Source organism: Mercenaria mercenaria, chromosome 1, assembly GCF_021730395.1.
Source record: "Mercenaria mercenaria strain notata chromosome 1, MADL_Memer_1, whole genome shotgun sequence".
Taxonomy (NCBI): Eukaryota; Metazoa; Mollusca; class Bivalvia; order Venerida; family Veneridae; genus Mercenaria; species Mercenaria mercenaria.
Genome location: NC_069361.1, coordinates 104886894 through 104910573, shown reverse-complemented (window position 1 = coordinate 104910573; position 23680 = coordinate 104886894). Strand labels below are relative to the sequence as shown.

The 23680-nt window shown below is 34.8% G+C and overlaps 1 protein-coding gene and 1 long non-coding RNA gene across 2 annotated transcripts; one reads left to right on the top strand and one right to left on the bottom strand.

The window, feature by feature from the left end:
* Positions 1 to 2973: 2973 nt before the first annotated feature.
* Positions 2974 to 23318, top strand: LOC123543671 (E3 ubiquitin-protein ligase DZIP3-like). The gene is made up of 5 exons (XM_045329738.2): positions 2974 to 3201; positions 4703 to 5137; positions 18907 to 18975; positions 21706 to 22222; positions 23272 to 23318. The coding sequence occupies exons 2-5, from the start codon at positions 4742 to 4744 to the stop codon at positions 23316 to 23318; spliced, it is 1029 nt and encodes a 342-aa protein (XP_045185673.2). The 5' UTR covers positions 2974 to 3201; positions 4703 to 4741.
* Positions 14391 to 18837, bottom strand: LOC128547305 (uncharacterized). The gene is made up of 5 exons (XR_008366443.1): positions 18499 to 18837; positions 17797 to 17909; positions 17197 to 17269; positions 16645 to 16717; positions 14391 to 16191 (listed from the first exon to the last, which is right to left on the bottom strand). It is a non-coding gene; the product is annotated as an uncharacterized LOC128547305 (long non-coding RNA).
* Positions 23319 to 23680: the final 362 nt, after the last annotated feature.

The following is a 23680-nucleotide window of genomic DNA, read 5'->3' as shown; positions in this document are numbered from 1 at the left end:
CATGTATTATAGCACTTATATGCTTTTTTAACTGACAAGCTTTTTATCATAGTAAATGTCAGGAACGTTCCTACAATGATAGAGTGTATGCACAGAAAGAGAATTCATCAAAGTTTTCATCTCAGTGTTGTTATATTTTCTGGTCCTTCGGGATCATTGATTTAAACTCATTTAGATTTGAAGATGGAATACTGCTTAAGTCGGTGCTAGGGGGCGTGGGCAGTGTTGCATTCTCCATTACTCAATCAAACCGAGTCTGCAATTTTCACTGTTTGCATTGATCTCGGTGCTTCCGAGGGATCGACTTTCCATATTTTATTTGCAGTAACGTTGCCCAAAGTATCAAATATGCGGAGTGTCTCTGCGATATGAAAGATTGAGGCAATGTGACTGGTACACGAAGGACGATAAATTATTACTTTTGCCGTACTGCGCGTTTTAGGTGATAGGTATGCGATTGAAATCGGTAAGTACATTTTGCTTGCGACCACGGTTCTTATAGAATGAACATTAATTTCATTCTAGTTTTAACATTTAATCTATCATTATATATCCCAACTAGCTCAGAAAGTTGTTATTAGTTATAAAACCAAATTCAGTGCAGTGGGTAGCGCGGAGCTCCTTAGTTTAGATATCGTTTGTTCAGCTCATACCAGGCCGCTCATGATATTCCCTAACAGTTCTTATGGAGAAAATTATCTTAGTTATTTGTCTTCCACTACTGATCAGTTAATATGGTGTTATGGTATGTCTAACTGAACGTATGCATCGGTTCATCTATGTGACCAGCTGCCTTCATGTGGTCAAGACATTGCTGAACGATGGTTTATAAACACACAAGCGAATTGAGAAAAATTGAGAAAACATATGATCGGTAGATAAGTACAAAATCTTAAATTTCTTTGTCCATAGTTTAATGAATATTTCCTTTTGTTGTTCAATATTACAGATGCAATATTTTCAAAAAAAAATCTCATAAACTTGCATTTAACAATCATTTCAGCCAAATTGTCACAGACTATTGATGCGTACCCGTCTGAAACCTATATACATGTATAATTATAGTGTATTAGTGATACTTGTAGACAACATGGCCTTGTTTTCCTAACACGTTTAACTCAAACATAAATTAATGCAACTCAACCGTCAGTATCATTTGTTGCACGCGATAATAACGTCGGTCCTTCGGTTGCATTAATTTACGTATTTAGTTGTACTTGTTAATAAAATGGCTAGTGAATTTGACCCTTTTGCTCGGCTGACAACCATATTTATTCGAAGTTTTTGTACTGCTTCGTTGTGTCGCATGTTTAACTACATGTACCAGCGCTATATATTGTAAAATCTAAACATAGAAATACTTTACATACTTTTTAAAATCTGAATTTGTCCGCCCGCTTAGCTCAGTAGGTAGAGCGTCGGTCTACGGATCGCGGTGTCGTGAGTTCGATCCTCGGACGGGGCGTATGCTCTCCGTGACTATTTGCTAAACATTGTGTCTAAAACCATTAGTCCTCCGCCTCTGATTCATGTGGGGAAGTTGGCAGTTACTTGCGGAGAACAGGTTTGTACTGGTACAGAATCCAGGAACACTGGTTAGGTTTACTGCCCACCGTTACATGAAATACTGTTGAAAAATGCGTTAACCCCAAATCAAACAAACAAACAAAAATCTGAATTCAAAAGTTGATTCCGCTGAGTAATACTTTTGTATAGGAGTCACAGACAATGGTTGCAGCAGTCCATGGCTTTTAAAATGGCAGTATTTTCTCAAAGCCCTGAATATGCTAACGATATTTGTTCTTATCGTAAAGAATCAACAATACGTTTTAGTTTATGCTTAAGTTACATAACTGGATTACAAAAACTAGTTTTTCAGCTATGTAGAATAACAAATTGACGAAACGACGACCACATATCTCGTACTGAGTAATTCTTGTTTCTCGCTCAAACATCATCGCATTTGTTATGCAAGTGTCGAGAACTGCTTTTGGCGTAACGAAGAGATGTGCATGGCATTACGTACTTTCAACCATCCATTTTAAGTGACAAAAAATGATGCTCAACTGTATTTTAGTGACATGTTGCGGCTGTAAAATTTCCCCGTTCTTTGACTTTACTTGTTATATTTTTTTCTTGTCCATTTGGATCATGAAGTACGTTCAATCTGACCATAAAGCCAATGACTCAGCTATTCGATTGCTTATTTGCGTTATATGCTTCCGAGTGGATATTTTCATAACCCTATTTGAGACGATGTTCTTCCGATTTTCAAAATTGCTAGTAATAGCTTACTAATAATAATCTCATTTCCAAACGTTTTATCTCGTGACAACTCAATCAACATTTTATTTCACATAAAAATTATGCTTATACTAATTTGTTTTAGCTCGATTGTGATGAAAGCTTCAGGCTTATTGGAGCCATTCTCGAGTCCGCTTCCTGGAAAAAGCCAGTACTGGTGTTATATGAGAGGTTATGGTCGTGACCCCAGTGGGGCTCGAACACACGACCCCTGGATTGAGCGTTCGACACTTATCCACTAGACCACAGCTACCTTACTAAAAATTAAATCAACAAGGTTGCATGTAGTGGCACTAAAACAATTGTCACTGAGATGTTTTCACATGCTGATAATGTATAAGAGTATAAGAAAAATGAGGACTAAGGAGTAAATCTAGCTATTGTGACGTAGTCACAGTCGCTCAGGCGCATAATTCTTGAAACTTTGTTTTCTTTATACTAGATCTACACGGACCTCGGTTTTCAAATCATCCTTCCTTATATTTATAGTGACATTTGTTTAAATAACACTTGTCAGAGATTGTGTTATTTGCATATACACTCAAGTATACTATAATTCGTCGTGTTTATACAACTTAATGTTACATAACTATTTGTCAGTTAATAGATTTATTACATGCATTTTTTTCTATAAACAGTATACGAGATATGTTTTCTTATAGTTTTATGTATAACAATTTAAAGGTATGAATATTCACATTTTCTCCTTTTTTTTCTCACATGACACAACTTATTTGACAAAATAAGTTTATCGTCCCTGATTAACCCGTGAAAAGGTGTACAATCAATAACCGCCATGACTACTGGATATTGATTTACATTAATTCTATTTGGAATAAACATGGGGAAATAACATTTAAAATTTATTGATAATTGAACACAACGGGACAGTATGAGGTATGTTTTTAAAACTCTTTAAAGTAGAGTAGTCTTGCATCAAGATAAATTTACTTTTATTCTCACTGAAATATCATAAATAAATTTAGAATACAGTAGTTTTAGTTAAAATTCTATAAAGCTTTATATTCATGTTATGTTTAAGGTATTAGATCACTAATAGAGAACCTCCTTTTCGAAGAGTATTCAATTCCTACCATAAACCTACTTCTACTGCAATTCTTAGGGGTGCGTAGGTTCAAACCCTACTGGGACCAAAGTTTTTTTTTCTTATTTTCCTTTTTTTTCTAGTAAGTTTTTACTTCTTTCAAGACTTATTACTGATTTCTTGTACAAAAATGGAAAAAGATTAATCTTATAAGCGATTTCTTGGTGTCAAAAGTGAATTTACTACTTAAACAGAAGGGATAGAGTTACACATCTTTAAAAATATTGAGTTACATGCGGTGAAAGTTCTCTATTTTGCTTTCACTCTTAGATTATATATTGTGGAAGAAATTTAGGTAGGTTTTACTTCTACCCTAAGGTTATTTTTTAATGCAGTAAGCAAAATTCAAAACAGAAACACAGCATTCGACCTTATTTTTTTCAATGTTGAAGTATGAATTCTATCTCATTAAATCCGTTTACTTGAGGCACCATTGAAAAAATGATATTTACATTTTTATTTTGTGTTTTATAATTGTTTACCAATAAATTGATGTTTCTTTTATTAAAATTAATGGTAAAATCAGTTCTCTGCAAACGTTTTGGATAGTGGCCACCACTTTGAAATTTGTCTCTACTTGAGCTTGAGGAGATACCATAAGTTATACAAAATTTATAAAAAAAAAAAACGGCACGGTAAAAGTTGTTTAAAAATTGCAAAATAGTGCAAAACACGGTTACCTTTCAGAATATACCAAGCAAAGGCCATTTTGAAAACATTACTATTAGTGATCTAATACCTTAAACAATTCTTCTTGCTTAAAATACCTAGAATTCATATTAAACGTAGTCTCTATTTTCTTTGTATATTCGCCTGCTGCTTATTTCGTCGGCATAATTGATAGTCATGTATATTTTGTAAGATTTAGATTGAGTTCTAGGTTCTGATATATTTACACGTTTAGTGACTCATTGACAATTTAAGTTATATTTCGTATACGTACAATCATTATGTGCCCTACACCTCGTTCATTTTTTGCAGAGTTTCTATGATTATTTCCGGTATTATATAGATGTAATTATATTCCATATTACTTTATCACCATCTTGGACATGCCAAAGTCATGCAGATTACTATGACATTTGCTTCCTTCGCTCACCAAGATAGCGGCTGAAAATGTATACTCCTTCATGTATTGTCCGATGATTCTCTGTGATACTTTTGTGCTTTTGTTATGTGCTCAGTCGACGAACATGTTTACACATTTACATGCACTACTGTTGTATGGTCAATAAGGCTTTTCCCGTTGGAATTTTGTGGCTATTAATTATAAAGGATCTTTCTTTCATTTAGATCCGATTGCAAGAGAATGTTTGAAAGTAATAGACAATAATGGCTACTGCTACTGCAATAATTCCTTCGGATGAAAAGGCCGACGGGTTACGGCTGTTATCTTTGGTTATCGATGGGGGAACTACCGTTCTCAGATACAGATTTGATCAATGTATTCCAACCAACGACCTACAGAACAAGCTGAACAACCCAACTGTGCGTGGAAAACTGAACAGTATGAGAAAAGGCAAGGTTTTAACCACAGAACAGTGGAAAGTACTCTATCCTATGTATGGGCAGCCTAATTCTGCAGATTTTGACATTTCACTGCTCGCATGTTTGTTGAGATATATATGTGGACTAGATGAACAGTCGCCGATGTGGACCTGTATACCGCCCTCTTTTAACACTTCAGTGGAGGCGGATATAACGAGATTGAGACAATGCAGGAACGAGGTAAACACACCCTTCTTTGACTGTATACTGACATTTCTGAGGATATTTTGTCGTATCTGAAAAAGATTGACATTAAAGTTGGAAATATGGAGGCTCAGATGAAAAGTATGGATGCAAAATTAGAAACATTAGAAAATTTGGAGAAAAAAGTAGATAACATTGAATCGGAATTATCGAAACTGTGGAATTACGTACACAATGTAGAGAAAACTAGTGAAAGTAAATTTAACAAGTTAGATGATAAAGTCGAAAACATTCAGATGGATCTGTCTGGAAAAGAGCACGAGATTGATAAGCTTTTGCACGAAAATTCGAAACTAAAGGAAGAAATGTTGTACATGCAGTCACAGTCAATGAGGAACAACTTAATTTTTGGCGGTGTTACTGAACAAAAGGACGAGAGACCAGACGCAACTGAGAGCCTCATACGTGTGCACCTGAAAGAGAAATTCAAAATGGCCGAAGATATAGTCAAAAGTATTAAAATCGAGCGCGCACATAGGATGGGCCATCAAAACGATGATCCTAACAAGTTAATTAACAGAAAAATTGTGTGTAAGTTTGCGTACTTCAAAGATAAAGAGCTAGTTAAGAGTTACCGCAAAAATCTAGATAAGAAATTACACTTTGTTCATGAACAATTCCCGCCGGAAGTTGTAGCAAAACGGCGTCGTTTGATACCAAAATTGAAGGAAGCCCTCAAAGACAATAAAGATGCCTGGATTTCGTACGATACACTGTTCATCGAAGGCAAACCAATTAGAGATAATCTGTAGGATTTTTCGGAGAATGGACCTAAAATTTGTGTTTGGAATTGCAACGGATTGACCCAAACAAAACTTTGTGACCCTGAATTTGTGGATAAGATTGCTAAAAATGATGTCATTTTTATGTTAGAATCATGGACGGACTCTAATTCAAATATTGAGTTGAATGATTTTACTTGCTTCAATTTCTATAGGAAATTTAAACATAGAAGGGCCAAAAGAAATAGTGGAGGGGTTGTTTTATTTATTCGAAATACCATAAAATCTGGAATAACCATTGTAAGGAATCATTTTGACACCATCATCTGGCTAAAATTTGATAAACACTTCTTTGAGATTCAAAATGATGTTTTTCTAGGGGGGGGGGGGTGTACATGTGGGGTGATGAGTCACCAGCTTCAAGCATAATTAACGAAGATTTATTTGAAATTGTTGCAAATGACATTTTTCATTTTGGAAATTTAGGTACAGTACTGGTGGCTGGAGACTGGAATGCTCGTGTGGGCACCAGATCTGATTTTGTTGCTTGTGACCGGCAAATTTCTGACTTAGACTCAGTTGATTATCTTCCAGATGTACCATTATTACGGGCCTCATATGATAAGGTGTGTAATGGAAGGGGAGTTAAATTGTTAGATTTATGTAAAACTACCTCAATGCGATTAGCTAACGGTCGGCTACACAATGATTATAATAATGGTTTTTTCACTTACTACAATAGACAGTGTAGTAGTACAATAGATTATCTATTATTGAATGAACGGTATTTCAATATAATTGACTCGTTTGAAATCGGTCAATTTAACGAATTCAGTGATCATGCACCAATATTGTTTACATTAAATTGTAAAGCTTACATGCAAAATAGTGATGTGACTAGTGATGTAGACAATATGTATAATATAAAATGGTCTGAGGATCACAAAGATGAATTTAGGCGTGGCCTAATAGGGAATTTATCAACATTTAATAGAATTGTATATGACACTGTTGTACATGACACTGTGGATGTAGACAATTTGATTTTGAATTTTTCAAAAGTTATTTGTGAAGTAGCAGATCCACTTTTTAAACGTTGTAATAATTCTAAACGAAATCAATTTTTCAATAACTCCTGGTTTGATGCCGACTGTACCACGGCTAAACGCAAATACAAACAGGCACTGTTTGTTTTTAATCAAAATAAATCACAGGAAGATAGAAATAGTTTATGTAATGCAAAAAAGGAATACAAATGTATTATTAAATTTAAGAAACGAGCACACAAAATCCAAAAATCTAAGGAGTTGGCCGAACTAAAGAAAAGTAAACCTAAGGACTTTTGGAAACATTTCAAAAAGAAAACTTCAGTGTCTGGTGCTGATATAAAAGTAAATGAATTTCATGATTATTTTTCTAAAATGTTTGATGATATAAGGACAACTGTAGTCAATGAAGCAGAAGATTTTAATTCTAAAGATGATTGTAATGTAAATGACCCTATTTTTGATGAGTTAAACATTCCTATTACCTCTGTTGAAGTTAGAGATGCTGTAAAACGCCTAAACAGAAATAAGGCATCATGTCCTAGTGATAATTTACTGAACGAATATTTTATTGTTTCTATTGACATATTAGTTGGCCATTTAACAGATATGTTTAATATAGTTCTAGATTTGGGACATTTTCCCGAATCATGGTCATATGGTTATATTGTACCGATATACAAAAAAGGAGATGTCAGAGCTCCAGACAATTACAGGGGCATAACCCTACTAAGTAATTTTGGTAAATTATTTACTAGTATATTGACGCATAGAGTGGAGAGATGGTTTGATAGGTACAATATTTTGTCAGACGCCCAGTTTGGTTTCCGCAAAGGCTGTAGTACAGTAGATGCGACTTTTGTCTTACATAGTATAGTTGAACATGTTTTGTCACAAAAATTAAGGTTACCTTGTGCATTTATTGACCTGAAAAAGGCATTTGATTCAGTTTACCGTAATGGTCTGTGGTATAAACTTTTCAAATTAGGCATTGATGGCAAACTGCTGAGGATTTTTAAAGCCATGTACCGTGTTGTCAAATCTTGTGTAAGACATTGTAATAGTTTATCTGATTTTTTTAACATATCAGTGGGCTTACGTCAAGGTCAAAATAACTCTCCAGCTCTGTTTGCTCTATTTTTAGAAGATTTGGAACTGTATTTACAGAACGATATAAATTCTGGATTATCTTTATATGAAATTTGTGTTATTTTACTATTATTTGCGGATGACATGGTAATATTGGGCCATTCCCAAGAAGATTTGCAAACTAGTCTTAATAGTTTATATGAATACTGTCAATTATGGGGACTTGAAGTCAATACTACAAAGACCAAAATAGTTGTTTTTCGCAAAAGGGGTAATATCTATCCCCATGAAACTTGGTTTTATAATAATGAACAAATTGAAGTTGTTGATGACTTCAATTATTTAGGTGTTGTTTTTAACTATACAGGTTCTTTTGTACTTAATAACCAGTACGTCTGTGGGAAAGCCTTAAAGGCTATGAATGTTTTGTCATATAATATAAATAAGTACGAATTATCACCACGTGTTGTATTGCAATTGTTTGACTCATTTGTTGGGTCTATTTTAAATTATGCTTGTCCTGTTTGGGGATTTACCAAAAGTAAGGATCTAGAAAGGATCCACTTAAAATTCTGTAAATCTACTTTGGGTGTTAAACTTAGTACCAGTAATGCGGCAGTTTATGGCGAATTGGGAAGATACCCTTTATACGTAAATAGATATGTTCAAATAATCAAGTACTGGTTTAAATTATTGCATACAAACAATATTTTACTAAATGTAGTGTATGACAATGCTTTAAATGAATGTAAGAAAGGTGTTAAAAATTGGGTTTCCAAAGTAAAATGTTTGCTTGAAGAATATGGTTTTTCAGATATATGGAATAACCCACTTGCTTATCAGTCAAATGTGTTTTTACTAACATTTAAAGAAAGGGCTATAGATTGTTTTAAGCAAAAGTGGTTTTCTGATATTGCAAACAACAATGTATTAAATACTTTGTATATGTATATTAAACCTGTATTTGGTATGGAAAGTTATCTAGAAAAAATTGTTTGTAAAAAAACTAGGCAATACTTAACCCGTATTAGGGTATCTGTACATAGTTTGCGCATAGAAACTGGAAGATATGGTAGAGATAGATTGGAGAGAAATCAAAGAACTTGTCAACTCTGTAATGTCCACGATATTGAGGACGAGTTTCATTTTATTTTGAAATGTAACTTTTATAATGAATATCGTAGCAAATGTATACAAAGGTACTACTATGAAAGACCAAATTTGTCGAACTATTGCAGTGTACTAAAAAATCGGTTCAGTTAGGGTTATGTAGATATATCAGATTGGCAAGCGATAAAAGGAATACTATGTTACTTAGATAATAAGGCAACATGTTCATTATGTCTCCCACCACACAGTGGTGTGGGAGACATATTGATTTACTCCGGTCTGTGTGTGTGTGTGTCTGTCTGTCACAAAGATTGTCCGCACTTTAAGTCAAACATTTCTCAATCGATCTTCACTAAACTTGAAAAAATATGTGTGACCATAAGACCTCGGCCATGTTCGATAATTAGCTAAACCGGTCCAGGCATATTGGAGTTACTTTGGAGTAACGGCCATTGATTTACCGAAAAGTCGGCCTTGTTGCTCTTGTCCGCAATTTAAGCCAAACATTTCTTATCCGATTTTCACCAAACTTGAACAAAATGTGTTTGACCATAAAGGGCCAAGTTGGAGTTACGGCCCTTGAATTACCGAAAAATCAGCTCTTTTGCTGTTGTCCGCACTCCAAGTTGAACATTTCCAACACGATCGTCGCCAAATTTGTACAAAATGTGTTTGACTGTAAGACCTCTGACAAGTTCGATAATGAGCCAAAGCGGAGTTTGGGCCCGTGAATTGTTGTGAGTGATATGTATATAAAGGCTTAACTTGCAATTTAGATGATTAGGCAGTTGGGGGAGGCATTCCCTTTTCTTAAAAGCAGCTCTATTTGTAGTGTTGTTATGATTGTTTCATATATTTTGTATACGAAATTATTATCTGTGCTCATCCCACATTGCATAAAAGCATTGACAATTATAACTGCATGGAAACATTAATACCAGCAGGACTAACAACTAGTTATTTTTTTGTCATAGTGAATTATACATAGTTCATTCTTCCAGATAGTTTATGTAACTATATCAATATTGAATAGTAACCACTGATGTTGTTATTGTAACGTTTTTTGTGTTCCTTCGCAACATCATCATCTTTATTTTAAGACCGTTACGATTCGCGGGTCTTTTTGCCCCGGGACGTCCCAGTTAACATTTTTAGGTTTGTCGCAACAATTGGAAGGGAAACAACTGCTACATCTTTATTTACAGCTAAGTAGTTTTGGGTTGTTCCCCTTGAGTTATCATTGTTATATAGTTACCCAATTACAGTATCAAACAAGTGATTATTTTGATGCTGGGTGTCATGGTGGTTGCTGTGTTTTGGGGTTCTGGGGTGTCTTGGGGTAAAAAGACCTGCCCGTTACGGCTTGTTACGATCCGTTCTCCATTTAAAGTTTAAATTTTCAACAACTTTGCCACATGATCATATCTTATATGTCAATGTATATCATGTAATGAGGTACTGTATGTACAAATTACTGAATAAACTTCTGTTCTGTTCTGTTCTGTTCTATAATAAACTTTGCTTTCTTGTATAATATTTTGATACTTCAGGTGTTTAATCCCTTTTATTAAATTAATTGCTTAACATCTCGCTTGAATTGCTGTTTAAGACATGATTAGCAAACATATTCACTAAATCTACTTTGATCAGTTCAATGCATGTTAAGTCAATATTTCACAAATAGGATACGTGAATTTCATACCGTTATACATACTGCATATTTGAGACGCTATTTAAACAAATCAGATAAAATGTAAACTGCACATGGTCGATATTTTTTGTTAATATAATACGGGTTACTCAAGCATTGTACAACGTTAAGCACAAGAGACAGGGATTCAGGTTTTTTAACAGTTTCTATTTTTATTAAAAGTAACTTTAACCTAAAAATAGCATTGACCCTAGTGGCCGTAAAACAATTCCTAAACCTTTCTGTCATATTAAGCTACCTACAAGTACATATATATTTCCATTAAAATATGTCATTCCTAATTAAGTTATTGAGCGGAAATGATTTTTTCTATTTTAGATATCTGCAACCCAAAATACAATTCAAAGCTGGTTCTATATGTAAGTTTGGTATGACAGAATGTCAAACCGAACAAAAGTTATAAAACCAGAAACCACTTGTTTGATGATCCCAGCGAAATTGACACTGACTCTGGCATCTAGATTTTTTCAGTGCCAAATGTCAAAATTTAAAGCTAAAATCCGGACCAGGTTAGAACGAATGCCTTTTAAAATTTCTACACTCGAAAAAGGTACACTAGACCAACGCTTTAAGTTAGTGCATTGTGCCACGACAAAATCTTCAAAGTATGCAGATTTATAAAAGGTACTTGACCTCACTAACCCTATATGCAATTCAGACCTTTATTTTTCTATAAGCGAACTATGTGCAAGTTTAATATCAATACACCAGTCCAAAATAAATTGAGTGGAAACTTTTTTCCAAATTTTAGTAAAAGTGACCTTGACTCCTATATCTCAACCCAGACTTACCGTTTTGAACGGAAATAAAACTCTTCACGCCGCCCATCAATTCGTCTACCCATGCACCTGCCCAACAACATCGCTAAGCTTATATGGTGGACGGATAGCTCAGTGGTTTGCACACTGGCCTTCCAATCCTGAGGTCTGGGGTTCGAACCCCGGCAGCTACTCGGGAATTTTCAGAAACGCTTTTCAGTGTTTCCCACCCAACTAGAGGTGTACTGGTCAGGAACCCAGGCAATTCTTGCGCGTATCAGTGCTATACACTGGGCACGTTAAAGAACTAGGCTGTCTATTCGCAACGAGCTAGGCTAAGTTAGCCGGACAAGCCTGTATCTGATTTATGATCTCTCTGTCGTGGGGGCTTTGTCTCACTCTGTCCCTCTGGTCAGATCGCTCTGTGCCTGTACTAGCAGAGGATGAATTATGCGCCCTGTGTGGCTGCATTTGAACTATGTAAAGCGCCTTTGAACGTGAAATTGATCATGAAAAGGGCGCTATATAAATCTGGTATAATAATAATAATAATAATAATAATAATATCAAGGCCTTCAACTCTGACAATCTTATTAACATGTTATAGATCAACTTTATGCATCGAGACGTTTAGCTCATAACAATACTGCGTAAACGTGGTGGATAGCGGATAAGTCACGCCTCACTAATTGGCGTTGAATTATACCTAATGTTTTTTTTCAAGATCAAAAGAACAACAAGAGCTCGTCGAACACGAAATGCCCCCATTGATGCATTCAGTAATTGCACAAGGAACAGAAATTATTTGATCACTGTAAACAAAAGTTCTACTGTTCTGGTTCAATGTGACATTGACCTTTGACCTATTGACTCAAAATCAACAGGGGTCATCTGCTGGTCATGATCAACCTCCATACTATTAAGTTAAGTGGCCCTAGGCCCAAGCGTTCTCAAGGTATCGTCCGAAAAGGGTTTAACTGTTCCGGGTAAATGTGACCTTGACCTTTTGCCTACAGACCTCAAAATCTATAAGGGTCATCTACTGGTCATGACCAACCTCCCTATCAAGTTTCATGATCCTAGGCCCAAGCGATCTCAAGTTATTGTCTGGAAACGGTTTAAATGTTCCGGGTCACTGTAACATTGACCTTTGACCTACTGACCTTAAAATCAATAGGGGTCATCTGCTTGTCATGATGAACCTCTCTATCATCTTTCATGACCCTTGGCCCAAGCGTTCTAAAGTTATCGTCCAGAAACCGTTTAACTGTTCGTGGCCAAGCTGACCTTGAACTTTGACCAAATGACCTCAAAATCAATTGGAGTCATCTGCTGGCCATGTTCAATCTTCCTATCAAGTTGCCTGATCTTAGACCCAAGCGTTCTTGAGTTATCACCTGGAAACCGTTTTACAGTTCCTGGTCACTGTGGCCTTGACCTTTGACCTACTGACCTCAAAATCAATAGGGGTCATCTGCTGGTCATGACCAACCACCCTATCAACTAGGCCCAAGCAATCTTGAGTTATCATCCGGAAACCGTTTAACTGTTCAGGATCACTGTGGCCTTGACCTTTGATATACTGACCTCAAAATCAATAGGGGTCATCTGCTGGTCATGATCAACCTTGTTATCAACTGTCATGATCCTAGGCCCAAGCGTTCTTGAGTTATCATCAGGAAACCGTTTAATTGTTCAGGGTCACTGTGACCTTGACCTTTGACATACAGATCTCAAAATCAATAGGGGTCATCTGCAGGTGATGACCAACCGTCCTATCAACTTTCATGATCCTAGGCTCAAGCGTTCTTTAGTTATCATCCGGAAACCATTTAACTGTTCAGGGTCACTGTGACCTTGACCTTTGACATACATATCTCAAAAGCAATAGGGGTCATCTGCGGTGATGACCAACCTTCTTATCAACTTTCATGAATCTAGGCTCAAGCGTTCTTGAGTTATCATCCGGAAACGGATTGGTCTACATACAGACCGACCGACAGAAAGTACAAAAATCAATTTAGAAAATTCCGCAGATGTATGCATACAGCGGTGCACATGGAACCTTCAATGATAAACTAGCGTGTAATTCCATGAAATCGGCGTATGATCCCTAGTTAAAATAATGGGTTTGCCCTAAACGAGAAAAACAATGGGCAGAACTAAACAAACTAAAATTTAGAAAGGGGATCGGAGGTTATGGAGCCTGCATATCACAGGAACTGCCAAAAGGCAAAATTAAAAAGCAGACACCATATTCAAGGGGTGACTCTACAATACCCAAATCTATGCAAACTGGAGAAATGGAACCACCCAGGCCGAAATGTGCTAGCTGATAAACTAAACAGAATCAATAACAAAGTCTTGTACCGTGATGATATGAATATTTTTTATTAAATGAAAATAAATTCTTGCATATTGTTTGTTTCTTTTTAAAATTATTTTAGAAATGTCAAACGTATATTTATGATATAACTTTGGGATATGTATTGATGGCTATATATTAAGATTAAATAACATGTAAGACCCGTTTCCAAAGGTGTATATAAATACATAGATATGTAAACATAATTTTAGATCAAAATTGTGACAAGCCATGACAAAATTGTCCCAAATGACATTTTTATGGAAACTGAGTTTTTCACATATTCTGAACTGTAGATGTGTCCTTAACATAAATTCAAAATTTTAGACCTGCATGTTTTAAAATAACAAAATTACAGCATTTTATGTACAGTAACTCCCCATCGCAAACTTGCACTTTTTGTTTAATAATAATGACAAATACTAAAATCAGGTACTTTTATCATATATTTTAATTTCATATTTTGCTATCAATATCAAAAGTATTTAACATGATTAGCACAGTTGATAATGCCTACTTGCTATAAATAAGCTATTTTATATTTAAAAAATTGTCATAATTCAAGTTTCCATAGCAACAAAATACAACAATTGCTTTAAATGTCAATTCAACAGACATTTTAGCCTACATTTGATGCAAAAAAAAAATGTAAATTTATAAAATATATATTACTTCTCTAGAAGAATAAGAATTTTTGGTTTTTATGCCCCCGGCATCTACTGATGTGGGAGGCATATAGTGATTGTCCTGTCCGTCCGTTCGTCCGTCCGTACGATGTTAACCAAATGGGACCGTTTCGTCTAGCACCAATACCCCTTGCTAGAATGACTTGATACTAATGCAGATGTAACCTGTGACCATTCCTCATCTTCACACAGCACTTGACCTCAGTTTGACCTTGACCTCATTTTGGACTTAGGTTGCTTGATATGGGCCATCTCTTGGTTAACCAAATGGGACCGTTTCGTCTAGCATCAATACCCCTTACTAACATGACTTGATACTAATGCAGATGTAACCTGTGACCATTCCTCATCTTCACACATCACCTGACCTCAGTTTGACCTTGAACTTGACCTCGTTTTGGACTTAGGTTGCTTTTTTATCGACAAGGATGCCACCGGGGGCATCAAGCGTTTATTGAACGCAGCTTCTTGTTCTGATTTATATTCTTCTCAAAAATATCTAAAAGCAATTCCATAAATATCTAATATTTGTAATGTGTCATTCAACTTCAAATGTAAGATGCATTGCTCAATGACAGTGTCAATTGAAAATTAAAAGTATCAGTGATGGTTATATAACATTAAATTGTTTACATAATTATAATTAAAAATCAAATTGCTCTGGTATGAAAGCATATATACTTAATACTCAAGTTCTGTTTCCATGGCAACAACATTTTTTATAAAATAAAGAATTCATTTTAACATCTATTTCCTTCATTTTTTACATAAATTTTCAAGTAAAAGTATCATTTCATTCTTCCTGAAGGGAGCATTTTTCAACTTATATAGTTGCATAAAATATATCTTCACTAAAATATTTAATATTTAGGTAATTACTTCAAATGTAGAAAATCATCAATAAATATATCTAACTTTGCTTAATGTATAAATCAACTGTGTATGTAGAGCTACATTCATAATTTTATGTCATGCAGTACTAAACAGTACATTGTTGAAAAATCTTCCAGTGTTTAGAGGAATTTCACATTTATACTGTGTTCCGCCTTAAATACATACAGTGTGTCTATATTTAACCAATGCATAGTACTGTTGACACCATAAACTTGTTAATTCAATGTTTACATAAACTATAATGTAGCATTTGTTCATATTCAAATATTTGGGTCTAGTACACCTTTAAAAAATCAAAAACACTTTCAAATTGATTAAAATTTCAGAAAATACCAAATTAGCTGAGCTCTTTTTCTGTATTACTTTAAATGTTAAATACTTTTTTCCATTCATTCTTCGTTTCAAATGACTGAGTTCTCAATTTTAACGGCTTTGGCGCTGCTGGTTTTGAGCATACATTGCTGTTGCTGCAAAGGGGCGCTATTTCATTATACAGGTACCACTGTCGACTGGCATCTAGCTCAGGAATGGTAATACGGTTGGAGAATTTGCCTGTCATGCCAATCCCCTGCCTAAAATATTAATCTCCGTCTCTGTGTTGAAGTTATAGTCTTTCAAGAATACTATACCAGGTCATGCAGTAGACATTCTGTAATGATAAATGTATCAAATATTTAAGACAAAGAACACTAATAACCTTTTTTTCAATCCTGAACAACAGCTGTCCATAAGACAGCCCACACATAATTACATTAAATTACATTTTAGAATTTTATTACAGTAATGACAACCTCTTTTCATAAAAAATTTCAACCATCGCACATATTCTTCATCAAGTAAGGGACATGATTTTGATCTAATTTTAACAAAAAGTTCTTTAACCTGGTAAAGAAACAACAGTTACTGTATTACAATTATGTTATTTCTGTTGAACTGGCTTGCAGTGAGCTAGACACTCTTTTAACAACTCAAAAAGAAACAGAAAATGTGGTATCTTAATATAAGTGGCCTCTTTACAGACATGACCTCTGCAGCAAGTTTTATCAATACTTGATTATTACTAAAAAACATAATTGCTTAAAGAGGCTCAAGCCAAATATACCTAAACAAGTTCAGGACTGAATTCTGTATGCCCGGCCTCCATCAGGTTGTACTCCGAGTCATCATGTAGACCCCTAAACTAAAATAAGGGTATATTTAAACAATGAATTCTTAGACAAAAACTTTTAAGTAGCAATAGTGTAGTCCTTAGAATATAACATAGCATCACTTTATTAAAACAATTAAATGCCAGCTACACAGTTGATTTTTTTTTAATACAGTATGTTGTGTAATTACGCAATATTCAAATTGTAAATCAATGTTTTACTTTATCAGTGGAGGTATGATGTTTCATTTACATAAAAGTATGCACAATATATATATATATAAACTGGAAACCAGTGACTTTCCAAACTGAAGTGTATGATCAAACTGTGAAATTAAAATTTCAACATCAAATTCTGTGTGCTTGATAAATATTTCTTTATTTATTGGGAATTCTTTCCTTATTACAACACTTTTTCTTATTTTGTCCACTATAATTGTCCATATGTAATGTAATACTCTTTTCTCCATAGACATGATGCTTGAAGTGATGGTGGACTATAAATACCACACTGTTTGCTCCTCTTCCAACAGCAGTACTGCACAGTACTTTTCATACACTAAGTAGAAAATCTGAGAGCCTTAAAAACAAGAACAGTTTATAAGAATTGTATTAAAGTTCTCATCAAAAATGGAGTGAATCAACACTGACCAAAACAGTCCATCATTTCTTAAAGATAATGCTTCACAACAACTTGCATTTATCAAAATTTAATTGAATTCCAATTTACCATGTTTACAGTGCTTATTATATAGCATCTTTGTTAGAAAGCAATGCAGTATTTTCAATCCCATTTCAGAGATTTACAAAAAGTTCAGTGAAAAAAACACCAAAGAAATTAGTAAAATCAAGCCTTAACAAAACACAAAGTTCTTCCTTTAGATAATTTTACTTAACCAAATTTCTGTTAAGGTGTCACTGTAAACTCCAATGTAAAATGTGCACTGTAGGCCTGTAGCTTTTATTCATTGAGTCATTATTTTTTTAAGACTGTGGAATTAAATCTAGTGATATATGGAATTTCATAGTTAAAATTGATATTGAAAAAATGCATTTGAGGATACTGATACTGATATGAATGTATATACTAACTTTAAAATCTTATACCTGCATGAGAATTCACAGCAACTCCACTTGCTGAGAATAGTATGTGTACAAATTATACTTGCTGCAAAGTCAAAACTGCAACGAACCTTTATCTCTTACTGCTGGAGGTTGTCCTGAAAAATATAAACAAAGAATTTTTCATTTATTTAGTAGCCTACCAGTATGCTGTTTACCAGTACTAGCAGTAGTGAGAATGAAAAAAAAAGTAGTTTTTATTGTAAATTGCATGCAGAAATTTTCAGGAGGTCTATTTTAGTTGCTATTACAATAATTTAAAACACTGGTCACTTTCCCTGTGTTATTGTACTTTTCTTTTCCAATTGTCATAGATTCTACTGTATGTGCATAATGACCATGTAATTATATTTACCAGTTCACATCTGTGACTGTTAAAACAATGTACAATATCTTACAATATTCCTGTTCATTTACAATTTCTAGACAGAAAATTTCATACAGAATGTACTTAATATAGTAGATGCCTGACTGTCTTAGCTACAAGTATATTCTGCCATCATGAAAATTTACAAATATACAGACAAGATATTAAAAGTATTTGACAGCAGACAGTCGAATCGAAATGTCAACACGGCCATTTTTCGCTACCAAGTTGTATCTTCGATACATCAACAAACGAAGCTGTCTGTCTATTCTTTTTTTACTTAAATTACGAATAAATTTATAATGAAAATAAACACTTACCATAACAATGAATAAATCGGCCATGCACTTTAAATATCCGCATATCTTCAGAGCAGTAACTGCATTTTTTCTTTGACCCAGTTTCACACATGTATACACCGTTAATAGCGTGTAGATTTCAAAGGGAAACAATCCGCTAATTCACTCATTATTTGTGATATTTCACTACTAGTGCGATAAACTTAATGTTGAAATGTTTAAACTTAAAAGTCTTTGTCCGATATTATTGATTTTAACACTAATGGCTGTTGCTTTAAAAACAAATTAATGAAAACAAATATCTAATTAAGTGACGTCAACTTCAACATTATTTTACCGAAATCGAGGCTTGTGTCATTTGGGATAAAAATGTCATGGCGGGACATAAACTTGCATTTAATTAGTTATTATTATTATTATCAATTTCAGATGTCACATATGAAGTCCACTCATTTGACACAGCAGGAATTTCAACAGAAATGGGGCGATATGGAACAGGTATATACGCAATTATAAGTCATATGGCAACTTTTTAGCTTCTGATGGCGGAGGAAGACCCGAGGTGCTCCTCCATGCATCATTTCATCACTTGCGGGCAAATTGGTAGAACCAATGACTCTTACCCAGCTGGGTTGCTTCCACACTTAAAGAATTCAACATCCCGAGCGAGGCTCGAATCCACGTCGGTATGGTACAAGTGATCCAAAGTGATCTTAACCACTCGGCCACTTTTGAACTTGAGAATAACAATGTTAATTAAGGCGACAGTCGAGGTGAGTCGATATCTGTTTTTCAAGTGTTAATTACATGTGTGTTATTTATAATTAAGGGTATGACATCATGATGTTACATGTTTTATTTACGATTTGTGCTGTTTAAGGTATTCATTGATGCGATCTTACATGATTAACATTAAGACTTTTCTGAACTACTGAGGTGTAACAAACTTATGAATGATTTACATTATATATGATAAATATCACATGCATTTTGGGTATGTTAGCACATAGTGTGACCCTGAGAAAAATATCAACAGAGGTGATAAGGTTCATAAAATAATGTAAATAATTTTAGTCGCTGTAGCATAGAAGTTATTTTATACATGGAAACGTAAAACGAAGTACAGTATTAGTATTTTGAATTAATTTAACAAATTTCAGTGAGATTTAGATATATAAATTTCATGTTTCGTTTTATTTTGTTAAAACTGAAGGATGCTTTAATATTAATCTAGAGTTGCCACATGAGTGACGAATTATACTCCCAAAATACGGATTTGTCACAGAACTAAGCCAATGTTAAAGCCGAATCTGCTTGACCTTTGACTTACTAACCTCAAAATCAATAGGTGTCATCTGCTGGTCATGATCAACCTCCCAAAGAAGTTTCATGATCGTTGGTCCAAGCGTTCTCAAGTTATTTTCCGGAAACTGTTCAAATGTTCCGGGTCACTCGGACCTTTAACCATTTGAGCTCAACATCAATAGGGGTCATCTGCTGGTCATGACCAACCTCCCTATTAAGTTTCGTTATCCTAGGCCTAAGTGTTCTAAAGTTATCGTTCGAAAGTCGTTTAACTGTTCTGGGACACTGTGACCTTGACCTGTGACCTACTGACCTCAAAATCATTAGGGTCATCTGCTGGTCATGACCAACCTCCGTATCAATCTTCATGATCCTATGCCCGAGCATTTTCAAGTTATCATCAGGAAACCGTTTAACTGCTCCGGGTCATTGTGACCTTGACCTTTGACGTACTGACTTGAAAGTCAATATTCATCTGTATTTTATGATGTTACACCTGTGTACTAAACTTTACGATTCTAGGCCAAAGCGTTCTCAAGTTATCATCCGGAAACCGTTTAACTGCTCCGGGTCATTGTGACCTTGACCTTTGGCGTACTGACCTCAAAGTCGAATTTGACATGTATTTCTTGATGTTACACCTGTGTACCAAAATTTATTATCCTAGTCTAAATCTTTCTCCAGTTATCACCCAGAAACCGTTTAACTGTTCAGGGTCATTGTGACCTTTGATCTACTGACCTAAAAAAAACAAAGACAAATATCAAACAGGGAATGCCACGTACCAAAAACGCAGCCTCCCCAAAACGAAACCCACAGCCACACACACGCATACACATACACGCGCGCACACACAAAGCCAACACATTATGACAAAACGAACAAACAAAGGAACACAGTGGGGCACCGCCTTGGAACGGTCAGTGGCAAAAACACCACTTTGGAGCTTAAACCGGTTTATGGTGCGCACCCAACCTCACTCTTACCCCCACCATGTTCCAAAGACACGGGACAGTGTAAATAAAAGTAATCCCCTCCAGGTGAATCTCTAACACACGTAATGGAAACAAAAAGGCATGGCATGTAAAACACAAAAATGCTCGTGTATAAATATATAAAAAGTAACCTTTAGAACCAAAAACGTATGTACTCAATGCCTTTTCAGAAGACAGAGCAACAAGAGAAACACCCTTAAGGGCCCACTTGACCTATATTTAAATCTGTATATCATGAGTTATTCATGTATTCATAAAGCTCCTAAGGGAAAATTTTCCCTAAGGGACTAACTAAGGGAAAAGTTCCAAACATTTGGTGGAAAATCGTCGAGATAGTTGGAATGTCTAACAATTTTGTCACATACAGTCTGGCCTAGTAATGAAGATTATCAGTAGATCTTAAAAAGTCTTTCTTTTGTGCTATGTTGTTCAGGACATTTTGCAAAGTTAAGAATTTTCCTAAACTTTCTCCTCAGGAGCTTTATGAATACGGGCCCAGATGTCTGGTTTAACTGTTACATACTTGCAAGTTGACATTGAATTCAAATAAGCTAGACTCGGATTTCTAGGTTATTCATTAAGTTATTGTGTAAGTATGCAAAATTAACCTGGTTCTCTTGATAAACTACAAGATACGCTAACGTAATTAAACAAAGCCAGGGAACGGATTCTCATTACTTTTATACAATTAATTATTACAAATTGGAAGAAAGATTGTAATACTGTCATGGAATACATTAATTTTCACACTAATATAATTCCGCTTAAGCCGGTGCTAGCAACGTGAGAGTTGTTGCACATTTCTTCACCTCTCATGAACAGTCTCAATCAAACAGAGTCTGCTATTCTGTTCTTGCGTTCTATGCTTCCAAAGGATCTTCTCACAGATTCTATCAACTTCTTGACCATCAATTTATCTTCTTTTCAGATTATTTTACGTTTAGGCAATGGGATACCAGATCTTTCTGAAAATATTCAAAGTCTTAAAGAAGAAAATATAGATCCAGCGAAAGAACTACAACTTTTAGAGACATTAAAAGAGTGGGAGGAAAGAGACAAGATTCTAGCAATTGAAATGGAGAAAGTAAATGTGAGATTAGATGAGATGGGAAACGAAGTTGATCAAATTAAGGATTCAGTAATAGCACAGAACAAAAAAAAAACGGAGTCTGAAAACGAACTAAAAAATCAAGGGCGTATGCTGGATATTATGGCGGCAAAAGAACTTGATACAGAAAATCGTATGAGCACTCTAAACATAGAAGTATCTGATCTTGGAAATAAGATATCTTCTATACAAGAAAAACAGAATACATTAGACCTAAAAGCGGAAGAAGGAAGAAAGAATTTGACAGTTGAACATGAAAAACTGTATGATCGTCTAGATAAAACTGAATCGAAAACAAAAGAGATCGAGTCAGCTGTGCTTGATATCAAGTTAAAAGGTAAGTCTATAATGTTCATGCCGATAGTCACAAACTCTACACTTTTCTATAAAGAAGTTGGATGTCAAATGAATATTAAAACAATTACGTTCTGCTGTTGTTGTGGTTTAAAGCTAGTATTAAGCGAAGATCAAAGAACCGCGGTCAGGTGATATAACTGAAGTTCTGAAAGAATGTGTAAGCAGCTCTGACCCGAGATGTATAAGGAAGTTGTTCGATCATACGTCATCCGTGCGTTGTATGCGTTTTATCATGAACAAAATTGAGCCGCGCCATGAGAAAACCAACAGCGCGTTTGAGACCAGCATGGATCCAGACAAGCCTGCTCATCCGCGTAGTCTGGTCAGGCTCTATGCTGTTCGCTTTAAAACCCTATTGCAATAAGAGAAACCGTTAGCGAACAGCATGGATCTTGACCAGACTGCGCGGATGCGCAGATTGGTCTTGATCCATGCTGGTCGCAAATGCATAAAGTTGGTTTTCTCATGGTGCAGATCAATTAGTTCAGATGTAATGACACTTGAATCAAAAAGCCATTTAAATGGCCCTCTAATATATACTATTATATTTCTTATTACTTTGTTAATAAATAGAAGACAATTAGAAGCACCAATAGCTTTAGCTTTGTTGTTTGGTATGTAGCATCATTTAATTGATCTGTATCAGTTTATACTATTCATGCACTGGGTTCAAAATTTGCTTGACATTTATCTTACATAGACTTTTCTTTGTAAACACTCGTAATTTGATATTTTTCATATTTTGATATATTATTAATATCATATTGAACTAAATGATTACTTAAAATAAACTATATTCAGTAATTTTTAAGATAATAGCAAAAAAGCTATTGGGGGCTAGCTTGTTCAACATAGACTGATATAGGAACGCCTTTTAAAAATACCTTCAGCTTAAGCACAGATATGTGGTGTATTATAATCTTATTGACCTGTATTAATAGGGCATTATGTGCCTTTTAATTGTTAACGTGTGTGTAAATAATTAGAATAAACAATAAAATCTTCAAGGAATTGACCATCTCATTTCAGTAACGGAAGACAAAAAATACAAGTACGAAGATGTGTCATCGAATTGAAAGTTGCTTGTAATTACACAGTATCATCAACATTAATAGCGAAGTAATACAACAGTTAACAGGTTCACATTACCAATTTTCTTTATTAATAGTTCCAATCAACATTAACGTACAAATTTTCTGTAGAACAACTAACATGTAAATTTTAAACATCACATTAATATTTAAATTACATTCTACTTATAATAACCAATCTTAAGCGTTCTGTTGTAAAAAGGCATGGTATGAAGTCGCTTTGCATTTGTTTACTGATAAAACACAACATAGGCATTAAAGACTTTATTAGTTGTTTGCTTGTCCATAGCTTTGATTTGAATTTTGACAGAATTATGCCCCTTTTTTAAACTTAGTATATTTGGTTA